Raw genomic sequence first — 18905 nt, forward strand, 5'->3', positions numbered from 1 at the left:
CAAAAACTGCCTTTTATTTGGTAAAGGCTATTTTTTTGATTCATCCCAAGTTTTAAGAAGTTCAGGGGGATAAAAAAGACTCCAATCACTGTAGCATGTGCAGAAAACAAGCACAACCTTACAGCAAATCACAGAGGTGGTTTTTCCCCTCCACATCACTGTCATCGTTCCTTAACATGGCTGGAACTTGGTTTGAGGGATACCTACCAAAACAAGGTTTCTCTCTCTCTGTCTCTCTCACCCCTTTATACTATCAAACAGAAAACATGACGTAGTAGCTTTGCAGAGAATTTCCATGCTACATGTAAGGAATTTCTAGAAAACTCTTATCTAAGAAATATTTTCCATTTTGATGCTTACACATCTTCTGGGTTAGCTTCATTGTACAGAAACACTCATCAGGTAACAAAACAAAAGAACCTGACTGCAGCAATCAGCAGTGCTGGCCATGTGTGCACAGAAGCTGTTTCCATAAAAGCTGTTTGTTCAGGTGCTAGCAATTGAGGAGGAGCTTTAATTGCATGGCAGCAAGCTCCTGTAATGCTCACAGAGGGGTCTTTGCAGGCTATCACAGCTCTGGAGAGTGCTGTTACAGGCTATGAGCTCAGTAATACTCATGTTAAAAAGGCCCTAAATATGTATTTACAAGATAGACAGATCTGTTTGGTTTACTAGTTAAATAATCTATGTGTTGAAAAGGCCTTTGGTAGGAATTCACCAGGCAGGCAGGTCTCTCTTGGCCTATTACAGCAGTTGTGGGCAGTTCAGAATGTCACTGGAGACCACACTTTAGCGGCCCATGAGGATGTCAACCCATAAATACTTATAGGAGTTAAAGTATCTTTACTCACATAAGCAGCCTCACTCAGACTACTAATCTGAACAAAATTACTCCTTCTTTAGTTCTAAGGAAAAAATACCAGTAAAATCAATCACTTCAAAAGTGTAATGACACAGAAACGGTAAACTTGAATTTGCTCCTGAAATGCCTTCCCTCATCATAAGGGGATGATTGTTACTGGAAGAGTGAACTGATGTGTTAGTGCAGCATTGCATCTAGTGCAATGCTCAGATACGGTAAGAGAAACAAAGAGAACAGGATAAAGTTTCGCCCTATGCAACTTTTAAGTATCCAGTGAAAAGAAGTCTACACAAAGCCTTACTCATAGAAAATTCCAAAAGGTTTCTAGCTTATCTGTCTTCATGGCTCATTTTTAGTTGTTTGTGAAAACAGCCAACAGCATCTAGAAATGCTCAGGTCAAAAGGAAACCTTAGCAATTTCAGCAGGTTTGGATCAGGCCAATGGTAAACTTGAAGGACTAATCTAAACTTACAGTTAACAGATTTATGAATGCAAATACTTATCAAAACATTTATATGTACAGCTGCGCATAACCATAAATTAGCACTTCCATTCAACATGCATAAACACATATTTATTTCCTTATTCTGATGGAAAAATCTGTCCCTTGGGTCTACAAATCAGAACAAAATCTTAAGAGTAATAATTTTTGCCCAGAGGTATTAACCAACCCTCAGAGCACTATGGGTTGCTCTGCTTAGGAGGAGATACGGATGATGAGTAAAGCAACTTGCATATGGATATTCTAATTTCCAGAAGTCCTATTTTCTAGAACATAAGAGGAATCCAAATAACATCTGTGTAGTTTCTAGCTCATGCTCCAAGAGGGACAAATCCACATGGCATCTTCTCAAAATACTATGCTCTTTCATGGCTGCTGTTTCCTGCAAGAATTATTGTTTCATTGCCTGGACTCAAAAGGTTCCATAAAAACTGACCACAGAAAGATTTCACCTGTACATGACTCATGTGCTTGTCTGTTCATTTAGTGACATGCACAAACTACCTGAGCAAAAAAGTAAAATAAAGTAATTCAATGATTTCTAAGATCTTTGGACATCCACATAACTAACATCCAACCTCCCTCCAAAAAACCCCCTCAATTCTGATAAAAAACTTCAGCCTAGTCTTTCTCATATATGCAACAATAACAGCTACCTCAACCCACTGCTATTCCTTGTCAAGGATATCTGCTTTTGCTGCTTGCAAGAAGCATTCAGCTGGAAATATAAACCTTTGCCTATCTGAGATATATGAGTTTTTAAAAGCTGTAATCCCCAGCAGAAAGCAATCACTTCCAGTTTTGCTTTTGCTCAGAAGCTACTTCAGTAAATGCATGGTATGACGGTCTGTGCCCTTGGATAAGGAACTGTTGACTAAACAACACTACCAACTTGTGCCTGCTTGTAACATCTTATTTCCTTCTGCTCTCTCATTGAAAGGCAGTCCCCTTAGACTGGATATGTAGGACATATCCAGATATCAGTGATGCTTTCTTTTGACCAGTTTTGTCTTTCCAACATTCTTTGAGGTTTTTCTTCTACCTATTTTTCAACTGTTCCACCATTTAAGTGACTCTGGCCCCTTAATTTCTATGTTACTGCTAATGTTCGAAACCAAGTATATGATGTTTCTGTCTCCTGCACAGTAGGTTCAGAAACTTAAGTTAATAAGTGTACATCCATTAACTTATTTGCTCCTTTCTAGCACCAGTATCCTCTATTCTTCTTACAAGAACAAATTTTAGAGCCATGTTTAACATCAGATTAAACAGAAGCTGTGATGCTTTTAGTCCTTTCGCCTTATTAGTACCAGCAAGTGTAACGCATACTCTAAAATCACATGACGTAATTCCAGCAGCACAACAGCCACTCACAGCCAGGCTGGGTAGGTTTTTCCTGATATCTCTGGCTCTCTATCAGTGATACTGACTACAAGTCCAACTGACCATTTACAAATCAGTCAATTCCTTCTTAAAAGTCATGTTTATCTGGCTATGTCAGAATTGCAAATCTTTTGATCTCTTTCTGCCAGTACTGACTGATGCTGACTCTGCCCCCATCCCAAAATCTACAAGCAATTCAGATTCCTTTTAGGGCAATTTTTGCAGCAGTAGCATAAGGATGCTCAAGCTGGCTATCAGCAATCCTTCATCATCTTCCCAGACATTTGTTTAAAGCATGGTTTTGTATGGAGCCTAATGAGCTTCTCTGGGAGTTCATCCTTCCAAGACAATTGGCTCATACTTGAGTTCATTGCACTGTGACAATTTGAGCAGAACCCACTGGGCTTTTCTAGCTTACAAATGGAGTAGAAGAGTCTTGTAAGTGTCTAATCCTACCAAATTCACTGCAAGTACAAGTTCATATCCCCAGTATGGGTTATTTTCTGAAATCTCCAGGTTCATCTTTAAATCCATTTAAAAATTATTGAGTTTGCCATGGAGACCTGCGAGCAGCTTATCTGCATCCTTTTCATACAATGGGAATGCCAATGCATTTTAGAAACTGAACCACACTCCTGACACCAGGTAGGTTTTTTGCTGTGTGTAATTAGCTAAAGTTCACACCAGAAAGTTGTTATAAAGAAAAAAACAAAGACAAAATCAAGGAGCACTACTACAATCCTCCTTCTACATACCGCACAGTAATAACAATAAACCTCTTTTCCCTAAACACATGAGAAATCAAATAGTGTGAAGTAGAGAACACTCTGTGCTTCTTCCATCGAGCCTGCAGACTGTAGGGTGGCATGCGCAGAGCTTCTGCACCTCCTCTTCTTTCTGCTTTCACCCTTAGATGGTGGATGGACAGTGATGATTTTAGAAGTTATCTTCCCAAGTCCTGAGCATTTTCCCCCTTCCCTGATGCTAGTGCCACAGCAGAGCAACTTGTGCAGCTGTGCAGGAGATTAGATCAGGCAGCTGGGCTAGGTTAAAAACAAACCTTCTAAAAATCTATTTAAAAAATATTGGATTACTTCCCACAGCTGTTTCACAGTAAGTAACACTGGTATAATTGAGGGGCTAGAAAACATCAGGGCAAGTCCTTTCATACAGGAACTGAGTGGCCAGGTACACCTAGGCCAGTACCGTTGTAGACTGTGACAACGATGGACCATCGCCTCTGCTCCACTCACTGTCCTGCTGCTTCTCCCTGGAACTGGCAAGAGGAGCTAGGAAGTTCCTTTTGACTCTGAGATTTTTTTTTGGAATGACATATATATGTCTGAGAACAATGCTCTCAGTTTTTCCAGCTCCTTACTTATGGTATGGGAGCTTACTAATGAGTATGATTAATTGGTAACAACCAATGAGTAGCCTAAACCATAATATTACCATACCAGTTTAAATTTTGGGAATGCCTTTCATGTTTAGAGCTCTGTTAATTAAAGGCTCTGAGATTCTTTTGTTTCTCCTACAAAATTTTCACATTTAGTAGAAAGCATTCTTCTCAAAGGAGTCTAAGACATTTCCTTTCCTATATAAATTTCACTTGAAACACTTTATTTCAGTCGCTCAGTGAATTTGCCTCAGGCAACTGAATCACAGCTGACAGCAAACTAATGACTATGATGGTGTGATTAGTAGAGATTACAGGCAACAGAGAACATGCCAAAACATTTACTGTTGTCACAGTGCTTATGCCAGCCATTAGTAGGGATTAATAATGGCCACAAAGAGGATTTGATTCCACCAGGTAGACCCTTTAAAAATTGTCACTGATATTCTGATTAAATGGTGGAAAATATTTTTATTTAACCATTTTTAAAAATATTCTTTCTAGATGCTTACATTACCAATTTATATTTAAATATTACCATAAAAATAGTTTCTATTACATTTAATAAACAAGTAGCATGACCAAACACACTTGACAGAGAAATTTAATATTATATTACACATGGGCAGTCAAAATAGAACTTAAACTCTGAGACTTATCCTGTAAGATACCACAATAAAACTCAACTGGAAAGAAATAGCAAATCCCTAGCAATGACTTTTTGAGGAGTTCAAATATAAGTTTGCTTGTTCTGATGAGATTCACTAAGTAGATTTTATTTGATTTTTCTGCTTCCTGGGGGAAGAACTTCAGATTCCTCAGGCTGCTAGAAGAACAACGGGCTGAACTTGCAATTGAGCATCTTAGCTGCTAAAACCAATAAAAGTGAACTCACTGCATATTTGCCAAAGCTTTTGCCATTCATTTAATTTCCAAATGTCATCCAGTTATATGAAACCTTTAGAAAGGTTTCTTAAGGCAGAGCAAACAGAAGAATAGGATGTTTTTAATCTTGTATTAAAGATATTTAATTATTTATAACCACTCTTATTTAAAATACAGTAACTTGAACCTATGCAAAGACTCAGCACTGTTTAATAATAAAAAGAACCATCTGTTTCTTATGCCTGTCCCTATAAATATTTTGTTACTGGATGACACTGGAAAACATGAAAAGCTAAGGACTGACTGACAAGTAGATTATTTAGATATTGAAATGAAAATCCAATGAAGAGCAACATCACTAATCATGTTATCATTTCTGGAAGCCTCATATAATGGTTTTCTAGTGACTCAAAAACACATTCACCCTTGTCACTGGAGAGTGCAATACATTAATAGCAAAGGGAGACTTGTGGTAGTGAGCACAATTTCTTATAAATGCAATACTTACAATGTCAAATATCAAAGAGCAAGTAATAGAAATTATATTCATTTTCCAATTTGAAGCGTGATCTTACAAACACTCAAGTACACATCCAAGTATCTGAAAGACTGATGTCTAAGGCATAAGATATAAGGACAATTGATTCTTAAAGTTAGAGGCAGGGGGAAAGCAATCAAAATTCCAGTGACCATTTTTAATTCTTCACTGCACGAAGTGGGAACATACTTAATAAGACTCTTAGACTTGTATGTATTCACCCACTGCAGAATTCTGCTTTCGTATTTCACATGTTTACCCTAACCCCTGTAAATCCTGTGACATTACACAGGTATAAGATAAAACAGTCTTTGGTGCCGATTTTTTAAGAAGTATTCCCACTCTTCGTTTTCTGAGAGAAGCCTGCTATCAGCTGTGTAAATGCCATATCTGTAATAACAGAAAGAGAGGCTGAAGTGTGCCAGTGATCTTACCTCATACTCAAAGTCTTCTGCTCTATCTGCATCAGCAGGCAGGCTGGAAAGGTATTCATTACCTTCATAAAATTCATGCTCCACTGGGTGAAGAGAATGGCAGCTATGTGGAACAAAGCAGTACAACAGCAGATGAGGCAACAGGGTTTTTTAAAATTAAAATGTGATTAAAAAACACATTTCTTTGCAGTTTTCTCATCTCAGGACTGCCACTCTGAATGGCATGACAGCCTGAAAGGAACTCTACCAAGAAGCAGCACAGGCTGTTTTCTTTTCAAAAGCTCGTGCTCTGGCTGAGTTCATTTTTCTAGGTTCATCTTTTGCCAGATTTGACAAAGGGTGATTTCTTAAAAGGGTCTGGTTTGGGCCAAACTGTTTAATTGTGACAATTTAGGATTCCTTACACTCATAAAGGTACCTAACTCCAAAATTCACATGCTGCATCACAGCTGGGGGCAACTCACTAGTTCTGGTCATAGTCTTGAACATCCACGGTCTACAACCCACACCAGGCTCACAAACTGTTCAAGAATTCACATAAAACAACTTGCATTATCCTCTCCTCTTAAAGTGGTAACAGGGTGGTGAAGTGTACTTGAGCAACCGCACACTTAAAATGTCAGGAAACTGCACCGTTAAATGGGCTTGGTACACAAAGAATGAGGTCTTTACAACAGCTTTAGACCCAAGGCTGGATCCCAGCCATGCAACACTCAGTGTGGATCTATCTTAGCAGAGGTAGAAAACTCTTCTCCATGCTGAGGGCATGGGAACTTCAATCACAGTAGCCTGCAATTTGGTAATACACAGTAACGACTCAAAAATACACATATCATGTTCCTTGCTGTGCAGCAGTTGGCAGTAAGCTCAATCCATCTTACCTACAATTTCTAAAAATTGACCTACATCAAAGTAAAAAGTGATATATTCTCCATTACCATCAATTCTGCACAGATGCACAACATGATAGCAAGTCAGTGAAAAAGCTCTAGGGCTATCATAGTTTTGCTGGCTACAGACAGAGGGTCTGTAGGATCCTCTAGGGTCACCCACTACATGATGTTATTCATGAGGTGGAGTCAAAGGAGGAAGAACTCTACACGCTATTTATGTATAAGCACTACCTGCTGGTGATTGCATCCAATTCAGTTCCAAAGAACTGAACTGATGGATAATTTCATTCATATAATTTGCCATATGACAGGTGAAACTGTAGTTTTTGACCTCTATATTTTTGGAATTGTTTTGGTTTTGATAAGGGGATCTTCATATTAAATAATTTGTTTCCTTGATTTTTCTGTAAGAAATTTGGAAGAGCAGAAAACAACAAGACAAGCTCTTTCCAGGTTTGAAGAAGCCTTTTTGGTACTCTGGAACCCAGAAGAGTTTTTCTTCTTAACTGTCATTGAAGCCTGAATGGGACAGTGGTTATCAAAGTCATTTGTAATTTATTTAAAGTGTTTCTGGCACTTTTTCAAAAGAAGGCTACAAGCTACCACTGCAATGCCTCAATCCCACAGGTAAATAGCAGAAAAACATAAACCATACCTGTCTGAAAGTAGAAAAGGGCAGATATCAGGAACTGGTGGTGTGCAAGGCCTTAGTTTGGCCAGAGCCATAATGTGCTCAAAAGTAATGTCAGTCTGAGTGCTGGCATTCATAAGCTGAACATCCTGAGAGCTACTGTGAGCTTTGCTAACTGGGGCTCGTCGTAAAACCTGAACTACAATTGGCTCCTTGGCATTGCGAAAAGCTTCCACTGCTTCTTCATGAGTGGCCTTGGAGAGGTCCTTCCCATTGACCTGGAGAAAAACAAGAAAATATAGCAAAGGTTAGAGAAAAGGCAGCACAAAAATATGGATGTAAAATATAGGGGATGAAATACTTGTGTAGTATGTCAAGCCACCTGATGACACTGGCCAGACTATATTTTGGTATGCATGTAAGAGGGAAGATACAGTTGGAAGGAGAAATAAATTCTTTAATCTTTGCAAGAAATTAGAAATTGTTAGAACCCTTCCATAATTGCCCCACCCAATGGAATCCAAACACAGGAAAGAAACTACAATATTTAGAAAGTAATGTAATATTATTTCTTTCATGCTATTTTATTCATCTCATAAAATACATATAAAAAAGGAGGGGTGCCTTTAATTTTGAATTTCATCATTTTCTGTGGCATGCAAATGTTTTAAGGATTTCAGGCATAGCATTGCTAATAATGCAGATGTCAATAAACATGTCTCTGATGTCTAAAAAGAAACAAGGCCAATTTTCAATGTTTTGTCACTTATCTACTGTGGCTATTATATAACCATTAAGACCAAAGATAGCAAGACTTGACTGATGTAGTCAGCTGCTGCTTTTTTAAGGAAAGAGAAATCTAAAACAAACTAACTGAATAAATAATTTGCTATGAACAGGAAAATAATAAACCTCCCAGTCTAGATGAGGCCTTAGGCTATTAAAAAAGGTAACTGCAAGGATGGATTATGCTAAATTCATATGAATTCAGGTTTTTAGGGCAATATTCCCAAGTATTAGGCCACCATAAAATGTGAAGGCTAATTTGTCAATGGCAGTCAATAGCTAAGCCCTTGGACATAGGGTTGTGCACAGAAAACACTATTACACTGTTTCCAGAGCAATGGAATCACTGCTGACTGCTGTACAGGATCCAACTGTTTTGAGCTACGTGGAAATGAGGTGATCCTGTGCTGAGGTAGAAAGGCAGAGTTTTCTAGTAAGAATTGTGAATATCTGAAGGTACCAAAACTTGATTAAGATTTATATACCTAGGAAAATTTCTACACTGGCAGCAAATCAGAAATAGGATTCTACTGCAAGTTCATGTCCAAATAAACTTTGTTGTATAGACGATGAGTCATAAGACTGCTTAATGAACTAAGACTAAACCCTCTCCAAAAACGGTACTGACTTTTTGCCAACATTTGCAAATACTGGTTGAAACAAAAATTTATTTGCCACATCATTCTTCCATTCAAGAAATTCTTGGAACTTCCTTGTCAAAAAAGAAATATGTAAACAAGAACAATGTCAGCAAACTTAAAGAGCCTCAGTAACTCAGCAGCCTTCAGCAACATTTTGGGGCAGAACGTGCAGCCATAGTCCTGTCTATTTGTGTGCATGACTATTATACTGTTGAACATTAACTACACGTATATATCAAGTCAATACATTTCTGGAGTACGTGCTCAAATACAAGGTCGAACCATCTTTCCTGTGACATAACTTCCAAAGAAGCAGTGATTTCATGTCCATATTACTCATTACACATTACCCATAAGGACATGCAAATATGAGGCTGGTAGCATAGCCACCAATGCAAACATTAGCCAATCTTTCTAACTAACCATGATGCTGTATGCAGTGATGAGAAGGTTAAAAATTTTGAACAAAAAAAAAAAAAAAGCTCAAAATTCCCTGTGCTGAATGCCTGGGATACTCAGAAGTTCCATACAGCTGCAGCCTAGACAGTGATCAGGTAATAGGAACAGCAGCTAGCTTGGTCACCTAAGTTCAAGGTCTCTGATGACTCAAGCCAAAAATATTAAGATTTAATGTTATAATTTTATTGCCTAAATTATCATCCATCACATTATAACCTTGGGTTACATTAATCTAAGTTACATGGAAAAGTATCAGTGATATCTAAGCAGAAGAGCCAAGGCAGTCAAAGAACAAGTTATAAGAAAATCAAAGAAATTTACCCAAGGAGAGTGCTTCTGTAAACACTTTCCAATAAGACAAGTTATGCTGCCAAGGTGTTCAGACTCAGCCCCATCTAACAGAAGCCATTAGAGATAAATCTTCAAGCCTGGGTCTTCTACTCACTCTTCAGTTCTAGTCTCTGCTTCATTCTTGTTTCTATATCAGATCCTACCGAGGACACAATTTTTTCAGTTTCTGCAGTTTTTGTAACAATAGTGTCCTATAGCCTCTCTGAGGAACTCTCATTCCTAAGGCCCTAAGAACAGAAAAATCACTTTCCTAACTCCCAAAACCCTTTTGATACTTTTTAAGCTTTGGATAACTATATGGTGTTTCTCCTAGAACTAAATGCTTGGGAATAAATACCACATAGCACTGTTTCAATTTTTTCCCTACTCAAGTAGAAAACACACAATCCTTCTGTATCCCAGCTGAACCACATGGATTTTGGCACAAGCTGACCATTTTATCACAGATCCACATCAGCAAATCAAAAAGATAAAAAATACAAAATTACATTATTAGGTTTTTTTTTTAAAACCAGAAGCTCTGTTTATTCACATCAGTCAATACTTATCACTTACTCTACGGAAATAGACATAAATTCACAACAATGCCATTTACATGCAAATTTTACTTCTAAAGAATAATAATATTTTAAAATCACATGAATGTGAAAAAATCACAAAAGATACACATTTTCATTTATCCTGGAAACCTATGGTTGACCCCTATTTTCATTTAAATGCCTATTTAATCTGAAGACTTTAAAAACATTCCATGCTTTATGTTGGTTTCCTGTGAAATACAAGCACACTGGACCCAATACTTGTTTAAATTGTCACTTGAAGTTTATCAACATACTTTCTCGATCTGCATAAAGGTCACATAATTTATGAATGCTGCCTTTCTCAGAAGAAAATCTATAGCTGAATTACTATGTTCTGGCAGCTGTCCTGCCCACTTGGGGCTGAGGAGAGTTTTTTTAAAAACCTAAAGCCAGTACTACAGATGGGGTTGGAAGCTCTCTTCATGCAGCTTCTTTAAGGACTTTCAGCCTCCTGCATTATCCCCCAACTTAACACTCACATATAGTTACCCTGGGAGCCACAGACAGCTGAGCACTTATTTACAGAAAGCCATTTACAGGTTCTTAGTGGATGATTAAATAAATTCCTTGCCTAGGAAAGGTTACTTGCAGTGGAATCCAGGGTACTATTTTAAGTGGATAGACAAATCAGTCACTTTTAACAATCAACACAAAGACATGGGAATACATTTGTTGTAGCAGATGGGCTAATTAATCCACAAGCAAGTTGTGAATGTTAAGTAAAGAATATATCTTTTCTCATGTAAACCATCCTCCTGCCCTGTTTGATTATGCTTTTGTTTAGTGATTACTTTCCCCCACCCCTCATAGTCCCTCCTCCTGCCCCGCCCTGCTATTGGACACACTGCAAAGTCTGGGCCACTTGTCAACATCTCCCCCAGAGTGTACTAGTGGCCACTGTCTGGATCATGGCCATCCCCTTTGTATTCTTGCTCTAAATCCAGCCACATGCAAAACTTCATCAGCATCAGAAAATAAACAAGGAAATGGGCTTTGCCTTTCATGCAAACATGGACTGACTTTGGCCAAGTGCCACTTCCAATGCCAGCACCACTGTACATACACTTATTCCCACTCACACAGAGGCAGACAGAAGAGAAGGAAGGACAGGACTCAGTAGCAAAACATTGACTATAACAAATCTAGACAACTGGTTGTTAGGTTATCCTCATGTTATGAGTTCTAAAGATGAAAAAAAAAATCAGTCCTTTGATGAAGACTGCTTCCAGGATTAAAGTCCCTGTGATCAAGAACTTAAACTGCCTTGTCTGTCTTCTAACACTTTTCTGCTTTGATAATTTAGTATAGGCCAGAATTTTTGAACCAAAAAGGCCAGAAATGTTGATATGTTTCCTGTAGTCTTTACTTTTTCCATATTAAGAGAAAAAATTAAAAAAGGAAAAAAGGAAGAAATATGTATAGTCACATGAATGCAACCATCACAAAAGGTGTTGCATTAGCAGCTCATGAGATAAACCTCCTATCCTTAGCAAATATCTGGCACATGCAAGTTGAAATTTAAGATCAATTCTGCTGAAGTAAAATCCTTTCAGATGCTTCATTTATTCAGTAGAGGCAACAGGAAAAATAAAGGAGTGTTCTACAAGAGCAGAGATGTCTAGACATAAGGCTTTCCTTGCAAAATGACAGAGATGCTGTCTGACGTGATGTTGGAGTTCACACAAAGCTCACCGTCCTAGGGCATTTCAACACCAATACAGAAGATGCCCCTGACCTGACAGGTGCTAAATCTACTTTCATCACAGCAGTCCTTTCACCTTCAATCTCTCACTCTAAATACACCCAGGTTACCACACCCTTGGTGCATCCTTGGACAGCAGACTGGCACAAAGATTGAACACTGTCCCAAAGTCTGACCAGTCTTTCTTTAGGACAGGAATATGAGCCCTCCCTAACTGCAGGCAACAGAAAAAAAAAGAACAAAAATATATGACCTTCCTCCCAGACTTACAGCTTTCGGCATATACAGACTCTAGAAAACTTCCATTGCTAAGGAGCAACAGTGTGAGGCTCCGTGGGCCGGATAGGGCAACACAGGACATGTGAGATACCAGTGACACATATGCCGAAGAGGACACTGCAAGTCTTCTGCTAAGACAAATGTGATAGCTCATCTACTGAAAGGGCATTTGACACACTGACCTTTTAGGTTACAGTTTAGTACTAAACTGCAAGTTAATCTCAGAGATGGCAAATTCAGCGATTATCCAAGAGCACTATCTCAGTCAGGGTTCATGCAAGTTCAGTAAAGGGACAACTGTTATTATGCTGGTTAATGACATTTTCTCTTCCTTAGCCAGATGAGTTAAGCGACATTTGTTCCAGTTTGATCCTTGCTGCGCTGACAGCAAAATCTTGTCATCCCTTCTAAAACCTACACAAGCTGCTGAACATGCAGGCTCTGGCTGCTTCCCTCAAGCTGAACGACAGGCTTGTAACAAGAATTATATCTCCATTACGTGTAGAGCTGAGTTTTGTGCTGTTCAATAGCCTGTGTAGTTGGTTCAACAATACTGAGTAGACCCAGGCCATGTCCAGTACTGCAGTCCTCTGTGTATCTCTGTGTTTAAACAGCACTACTTCCAATTCCCAGTATTTAGTAGAAATCTACTAATATGGCTGAAAAGCCTATGGGTAAACCTTAATTTAAGCAAGACAAAATAAATGCTACAAAACCTGGGAAAGCGTAGAAATATACCTATTTCCATTCTGTAAAACTTCCTCTTAGAGGGGACAACCCAGTGACTTCTCGGCAATTTTGATCATTTAAACAGCAGTTGTCAGAAAAAAAAGCACCCTTCTTTCAGCTGACCTCAGGACTATGCTCCTTTTTGTCAGAGTTGTTCACCATGATTGATGCATCTGAGGGCAGGTCTGACAGCTACAGCTCCTCTCTGTGAAGGACATGACACATTCCCAAAAGACCCCAGCAAAGACCTGGACACTGCCTGGAAGTATTGCTATACTAGGGAATTCAAAAGATTTTTAAACTGAAGTAGAAAAATGCCCCAGGTAGATGTACAGGGAATGGACAAATAGTTCTCATCACAACTGCAGTTAACTATAGCAAACTAGTGAGCAAGGTAACTAATATGGATGAGCTTGTGCAACTTCAGTTCTCCAACAAATAGAAACTCATTTAATATCTTTATTCTCCATGACTTTACCTTCTCGACCCAGTCATCTCTAACTAAAAACCTGTACTAGAAGAATTGTCTCCCAAAATTCTGTGTGCAGAATTGTGTTCCATGTTTTGAAAGAAAAATCAAATCTATTGTAAGCAAAGCAATCACTGAAGATCCCCCTTAACTTTAGGAGGAGGTTTGGGGTTTTAAATACAAAATTTATTGACTGCCTAATTGCATTTATGGTACTGAGTATAGGAAATGGATGGTGTTTTAGACGCATGCCTATAGGCTGCTTCCAGCTGGCTGAGTTAGGCACAACGATCATTCATCACAAATGCCTGTGAGCATTTCAATCTCCTCCAACAGTGTATGGACATTTCCATGCTTAAAGGCTCTGTGGATTTGGGCCCTCACCTTGGGACACCTCTTAAAAAAACAGATGATACAGTTCACATCTCCAGGATAATTATGCCTGGTCCGAGTTTAAAATCACTACTGAACTAGCAGGTTTAATTTGTGGCCAAAATGAAAACTGAATTTCTGCACTTCACAACATGAGGTTTGGCATTCTGTGTAACTGGAGAATAGGCCCTCCAACTCAGAGCTGTGTGTTAGAGCAGTGCACATCTCACAAAGATCCTTTCAAGTCCTTTAATGCTGATGTCCAACAACATCAGAACAGCTCAGAAAGCACAGTTCAGAAAGCACAGCAACAGCTCAGAAAACATTCACTTGCGTTTCGGAAGAGAGAATGTACTATTTACTATTATCTGCTGTTCTCTTGGTTTGTGTTATCTGCAATTTTCTTGGTTTGTGAGTAAAATGAAAACACCAAATTAAATTTAAGAATCACTTTATTAGTTTGAGTGAGCTTCCCAGAGACAACAGCAGCTACACATGCATTTGTGATCAGCTGTTGTTATCCTTTTCTGACTCCATCAATCTGCCCAACAGACCTGTGACTAGTTGCAACAACCATTTTTCTCGAATCCTCTTCCAGCTAGTACTTCGAGTCTCATTTTCCTTTCCCTTGCTTTACTACCTATGGTCTCTCTCTTAGGCTGCCAGCTTTTCCACTCTGACACCTTCTCTCAGCGTGGACTCTTCTTTACTCCCTAGAAGTCTTCTTACTCTCATGCTTGCTGATTTCAGTGCCTTACATCTTTCCTTTCCTGATCTCTTCTCCACAAAGACCTCCCACTGGTCTCTCACTGAACCTGTCCCCTACTCTCAGGTTGGGAACACTGGCACTTGTCATCCTCCCATGGTGACAGCTGGAGACCCTGACCCCCTGTGAGGTCTGCCTTCAACAGCACTTCCTGGTACCAACACAAATGCTCAGCTAACCCAGATGGTAATGTTGCAAGGCTGGGGTGTATTTACTATGCAAATTGCTTTTAATATTGATAAACAGTTTTTCTGATGATATTAAGATTCTGCCTGAGGGCAATAAAGACTAAACTAGTTGTGGCATACATAAAATGCGTTGTGTTACTTCTTGATATAATTAGACCATCATTTATTACATTAATCATTGCAAATTTTTTCTATTTATGGATAGGACATTAAATAAATCTCTCAAGAGATCTACCACATACAGCAACTCTTTTATGGTGGGGAGAATACAATCAAAGGTCAATATGTGTGCTCAGAACAAATACTTTTTATCTCTAAGCCCTTGCACTGAATGCTGTATTCTCCTGCGAACTTCATGGTGTCCCTGCTCTATCACAAACTGACTCTCCCGTCTCTCTTTCAAGGTACGTATTTTTCTCAGGGAAGAGGCTCTTCAAAAGATAGTTGTCATTCAAGTTTTAGGAGATCAAATTAACAACATTCTTTAATCATTTGCAATTCCCAAAGAATAATGGAAGAGGCTGAATGGCAGATGTCAAGACTCTGTAAACAATGTGTAGTCACTTTTTTCCTTTTCAGGGAATTATATTCTAGGTTTCACTAACAGAAGAGTTTCTCTTCTAAAAAAATCCCCCACCCTTTCATGAACTCAGCCACGGCTGGCATCCCACATGAATGTTACACTTATCACTGTCATAACAATTCATCCACATACAGACAACTGAAACTCCTGGTCTCCTCTGAACTGAGTAGTTTAAAAAGATAGATGGCTGCCTTCTGGCTAATTGTGGGAGTTCTTTCATTACTATAAAAAGACTTTTTATATCTCAAGTGACTTTATAAGCAGTGAATAATGAGACTTAAAGTCTTGGAAAAGAGTCTACTGATCAAATGCTAGGATAACTTATGGGCACAGTGACCTTTTCCTCAGTAAGATACTCCAAACTGCTGCTGTTGGCACATTATTAAAATTTCCCATTTAAGGCATGTAGTTAAGCACAAGGCAGACTCTATTTTTTTAAGTTTAAGGTAGCACAGCAAGAGCTAGAGGTTTCCCAGCATGGAGGACTAACTCCCAGTTGCTCCAGCTGTGCAGGAGCAGGACAGATGGCTGTAGTAGTGCAAGCAGCTGGTTGGGTCTCACTGCCCTGCTCCCGACTGCACTGCCGGCACTGGAAGCCTGCTTCCCCTGTGCCACAGTGATCCTCAACCCAACAAGAGAGCATCTTTCTGCCAGCATGTCCATCAGCAAGCACCAGTACACTGGGTTGGCTCCTAAGAAGCTGCAGAGAAGAGCAACCAACAGCGCATTGCCATAAGCCTATCTGGTAAGTGGAGTTGCACCCTGGCCAGAAGGGTGCTCCATGTGCCAGCATTTCACACTGCAAAACTGCAGCAACATTAAACTCAACATCAGAGCACTGAGTCAGGTCCCAGACTGGTTGATACTGTGGCCAGTTCCCAGGTTCTGCCACACATCTAATGCAACCTGATGTCCTGCTGGGATGGCACCCACACGAAGTGCTACGGTCAGAGTGATCCCTAAATGCATCTGCACTGGCTTTTTTTAATGGGTGTACAACAGACTAGCTCTACTTTAATATGCATTTTTTACTGTGCATCTGTTTTAATTTTCATCTTGAAGGAATAGAAAAGGTTTCTCCTCTTTAGAATAAAACTTGGAGGGTCTCTTTCATTATTTTCCCATTCTTCTCTCATGCTGCCTTGACACTCATCTGACACTGTTGTTCTTCATTGATTTTCATGGCTTTACTCCAGAAGCAGCATATTAAGAATTTTTTTTTGGCATAACAGTACTTTCAAAAATTCCTTCCAATATTTTACAGGACTAAATATTTAAAAAATACTTTTGGCAAGCTCACATGTATTTAGATTTTCTCAGATATAGGGGCTGAAAAACAAGAGATTACAATTAAGTTTAACTTCATCCTATCTCCGAAACATGGCAACTTCCTTGATCTCTTTTTCAAAGAAGAAAATGAATTCAGAGGAACCACCCATTTCATAAAATGAAGCGAGTGGTGGGACCTTTCCTGCCATTCAAAAGTTCATTAGATGATTTGGTACCAGAAAGTTCCCAGTAGCTTTTAGGAAAGCTTAGCAGCAATTTTTATTTGAACATCAAGAGAAGAGCCGTAAACTTTTAGTTACACACAGTGAACACAAATAAACCTACATGTAGAGGTATTGAAAAGGGATTTGATGACACATATTTATGACTGTTTCTTCCCTTTTGTTTCTCTCTCTCCTACTCTAATCCTCCTTTAAAGACTATTTATTCATGTAAGATTATTTTTCTACTGAATGACGACTTACTGCACTGACACAGAAATATTTTAGTTCCTTCTTTCTAAAGTTTAATTGCCACATTCCTTCTTAAGAGGAAAAATGGTAAGGGATGTGAATATCAGTACCAGTTTAATTCTATCTTATTTATACAGCACTGAGACTGTGTATGTGCCTTCAGTAGTAAGAGCTGCAGCTCCTTCCTGGCTAAAAATCAATTACAGCTGCTATTTCTGTCCCAGTGTTTCCAACTCTACTCTTTCTTCTAGAGTGTCTCCCTCCTTCCTCCCTCCATATCTCTGCCTTCCTTCACCACTTCCTTCCCCTGTTTTATTCCACTTGCCTCTTTGGCCTCCCTCCGTTATGTTTCAGTTGCTTCTTTGACTTCCTTTATCTTCTTGGGTTTGCTCTCTGCAGCATTAGCAGCAGCAACCACTCCTGTACAGCTTTAGTATTTAATACCTGCAAAGGGAACCTTCCCTGAATGAAGTCTACATGGGAGGTCCTCCATACCACCTTCAGGAGAGAATGAAGGAGCTGGCTCATTTCTCCAATGGACTCTCCAAAAATCAGCAAAGGGCAATTTCTGAGGAAGTTCACACAATGCTCATCAGTTTCCTTTTCCCAGGCAATTCCAGGTGTATGGTGAGTCTATCAGAGCTGCAGTTCGAGCTCTCCAAAGGCACAGCAAGACTGTTAAGGTCCAGATGGCTGAAAAATACATCAGGGGAGTTTATATGTGGCTGGTAGACAGGGCTGTGCTGTTGACTCGCCACTGAATACGCTGCACCATTGCCTTACAATACCACAAATACCACTGAAATACAAACAGATTTTGAAGAATTTCTTTGTCAACTCTTCAGAAAAAAACTGGTCTTTGGATACATGTGGGCAGTTCCTGCTGCTTTCAATTGCCATGCACCAACATCAGATAATGCAGTTTAGCATACAGAGCATAAAAGACCTTTCGATATCAGGAACAGAGTAATTCTTTCTGTTCAGAGCAACAGAACTATCCTTTAATATGTAATGAGATTATCTGACAGGCTTTTGATTATCTTATTTGAAAGCAGCATGAACGACTTAATTAAAACATTGAAAAGAATAGCACAATCCACACTTTATATCTGCTATACTTAGGTATTTGGAAAAAAAAAAGCCTAGGAGCAAGGACTGTCTTTTTGGTTATATAGCATCAAGCACCACAGAGCCTCAAAGTAAGTAGGGCCTTCTAAGTACTGCTGTAGTAAAATAATGACTAAACATTCATGCTGAGAATTTAGACAATGAATGATACCCTTTTATATAAAGTTTATGGCCTAGACAATAAAAATACTTTAATCATGGCACACTGTGGGATATCAAGACAAGCCCAATGTCATCTTCCCTTTTTCTCATGAAGAAAGTCCTTTTAAAAATGAGGTTTTCTTTTTGCAATTTATATGACATTTCATAAAAGAAAAGGATAGACACTAGTGAAAGAAGAAATAAGACCCTTTGTTTTTTACATTATATATTATAAGAGAAGTGTTAGGTGTACATGAATTCTTGCTGGCAATATACAGATTATATACACTGGATTATTTTATAAAGGGAGATGTAAGTTCCATATGTGCTCATAAAATAATGATTACCAGTAGAATAACTTCTGCAACCTTCTTCAGTAGAAGGCAAGAAACCATGGTAAAATATAAAATATCTATGCTGTGCACAAGTATAGATTAGGAGCAGAGTGGCTAGTGAGCAGCCC

At 38.9% G+C, this 18905-nt stretch overlaps 1 protein-coding gene across 2 annotated transcripts in view; it reads right to left on the bottom strand.

Moving 5' to 3' along the window:
- The window catches only part of PDZRN4 (PDZ domain containing ring finger 4), a 246451-nt gene that overhangs the window by 38204 nt on the left and 189342 nt on the right, over window positions 1-18905 (bottom strand). For both annotated transcript variants that reach the window (XM_051795426.1, XM_051795427.1), the window contains 2 exons: window positions 7550-7803; window positions 6002-6104 (listed from right to left, as the gene is read on the bottom strand). In XM_051795426.1, the coding sequence (XP_051651386.1) occupies window positions 6002-6104; window positions 7550-7803 (357 nt within the window). The remainder of the gene's footprint in view (window positions 1-6001; window positions 6105-7549; window positions 7804-18905) is intronic.

This window comes from Manacus candei, unplaced genomic scaffold (genome assembly GCF_025592945.1).
Source record: "Manacus candei isolate 608988 ecotype Guabito, Panama unplaced genomic scaffold, ASM2559294v1 h1tg000043l, whole genome shotgun sequence".
NCBI classification, from domain to species: Eukaryota; Metazoa; Chordata; class Aves; order Passeriformes; family Pipridae; genus Manacus; species Manacus candei.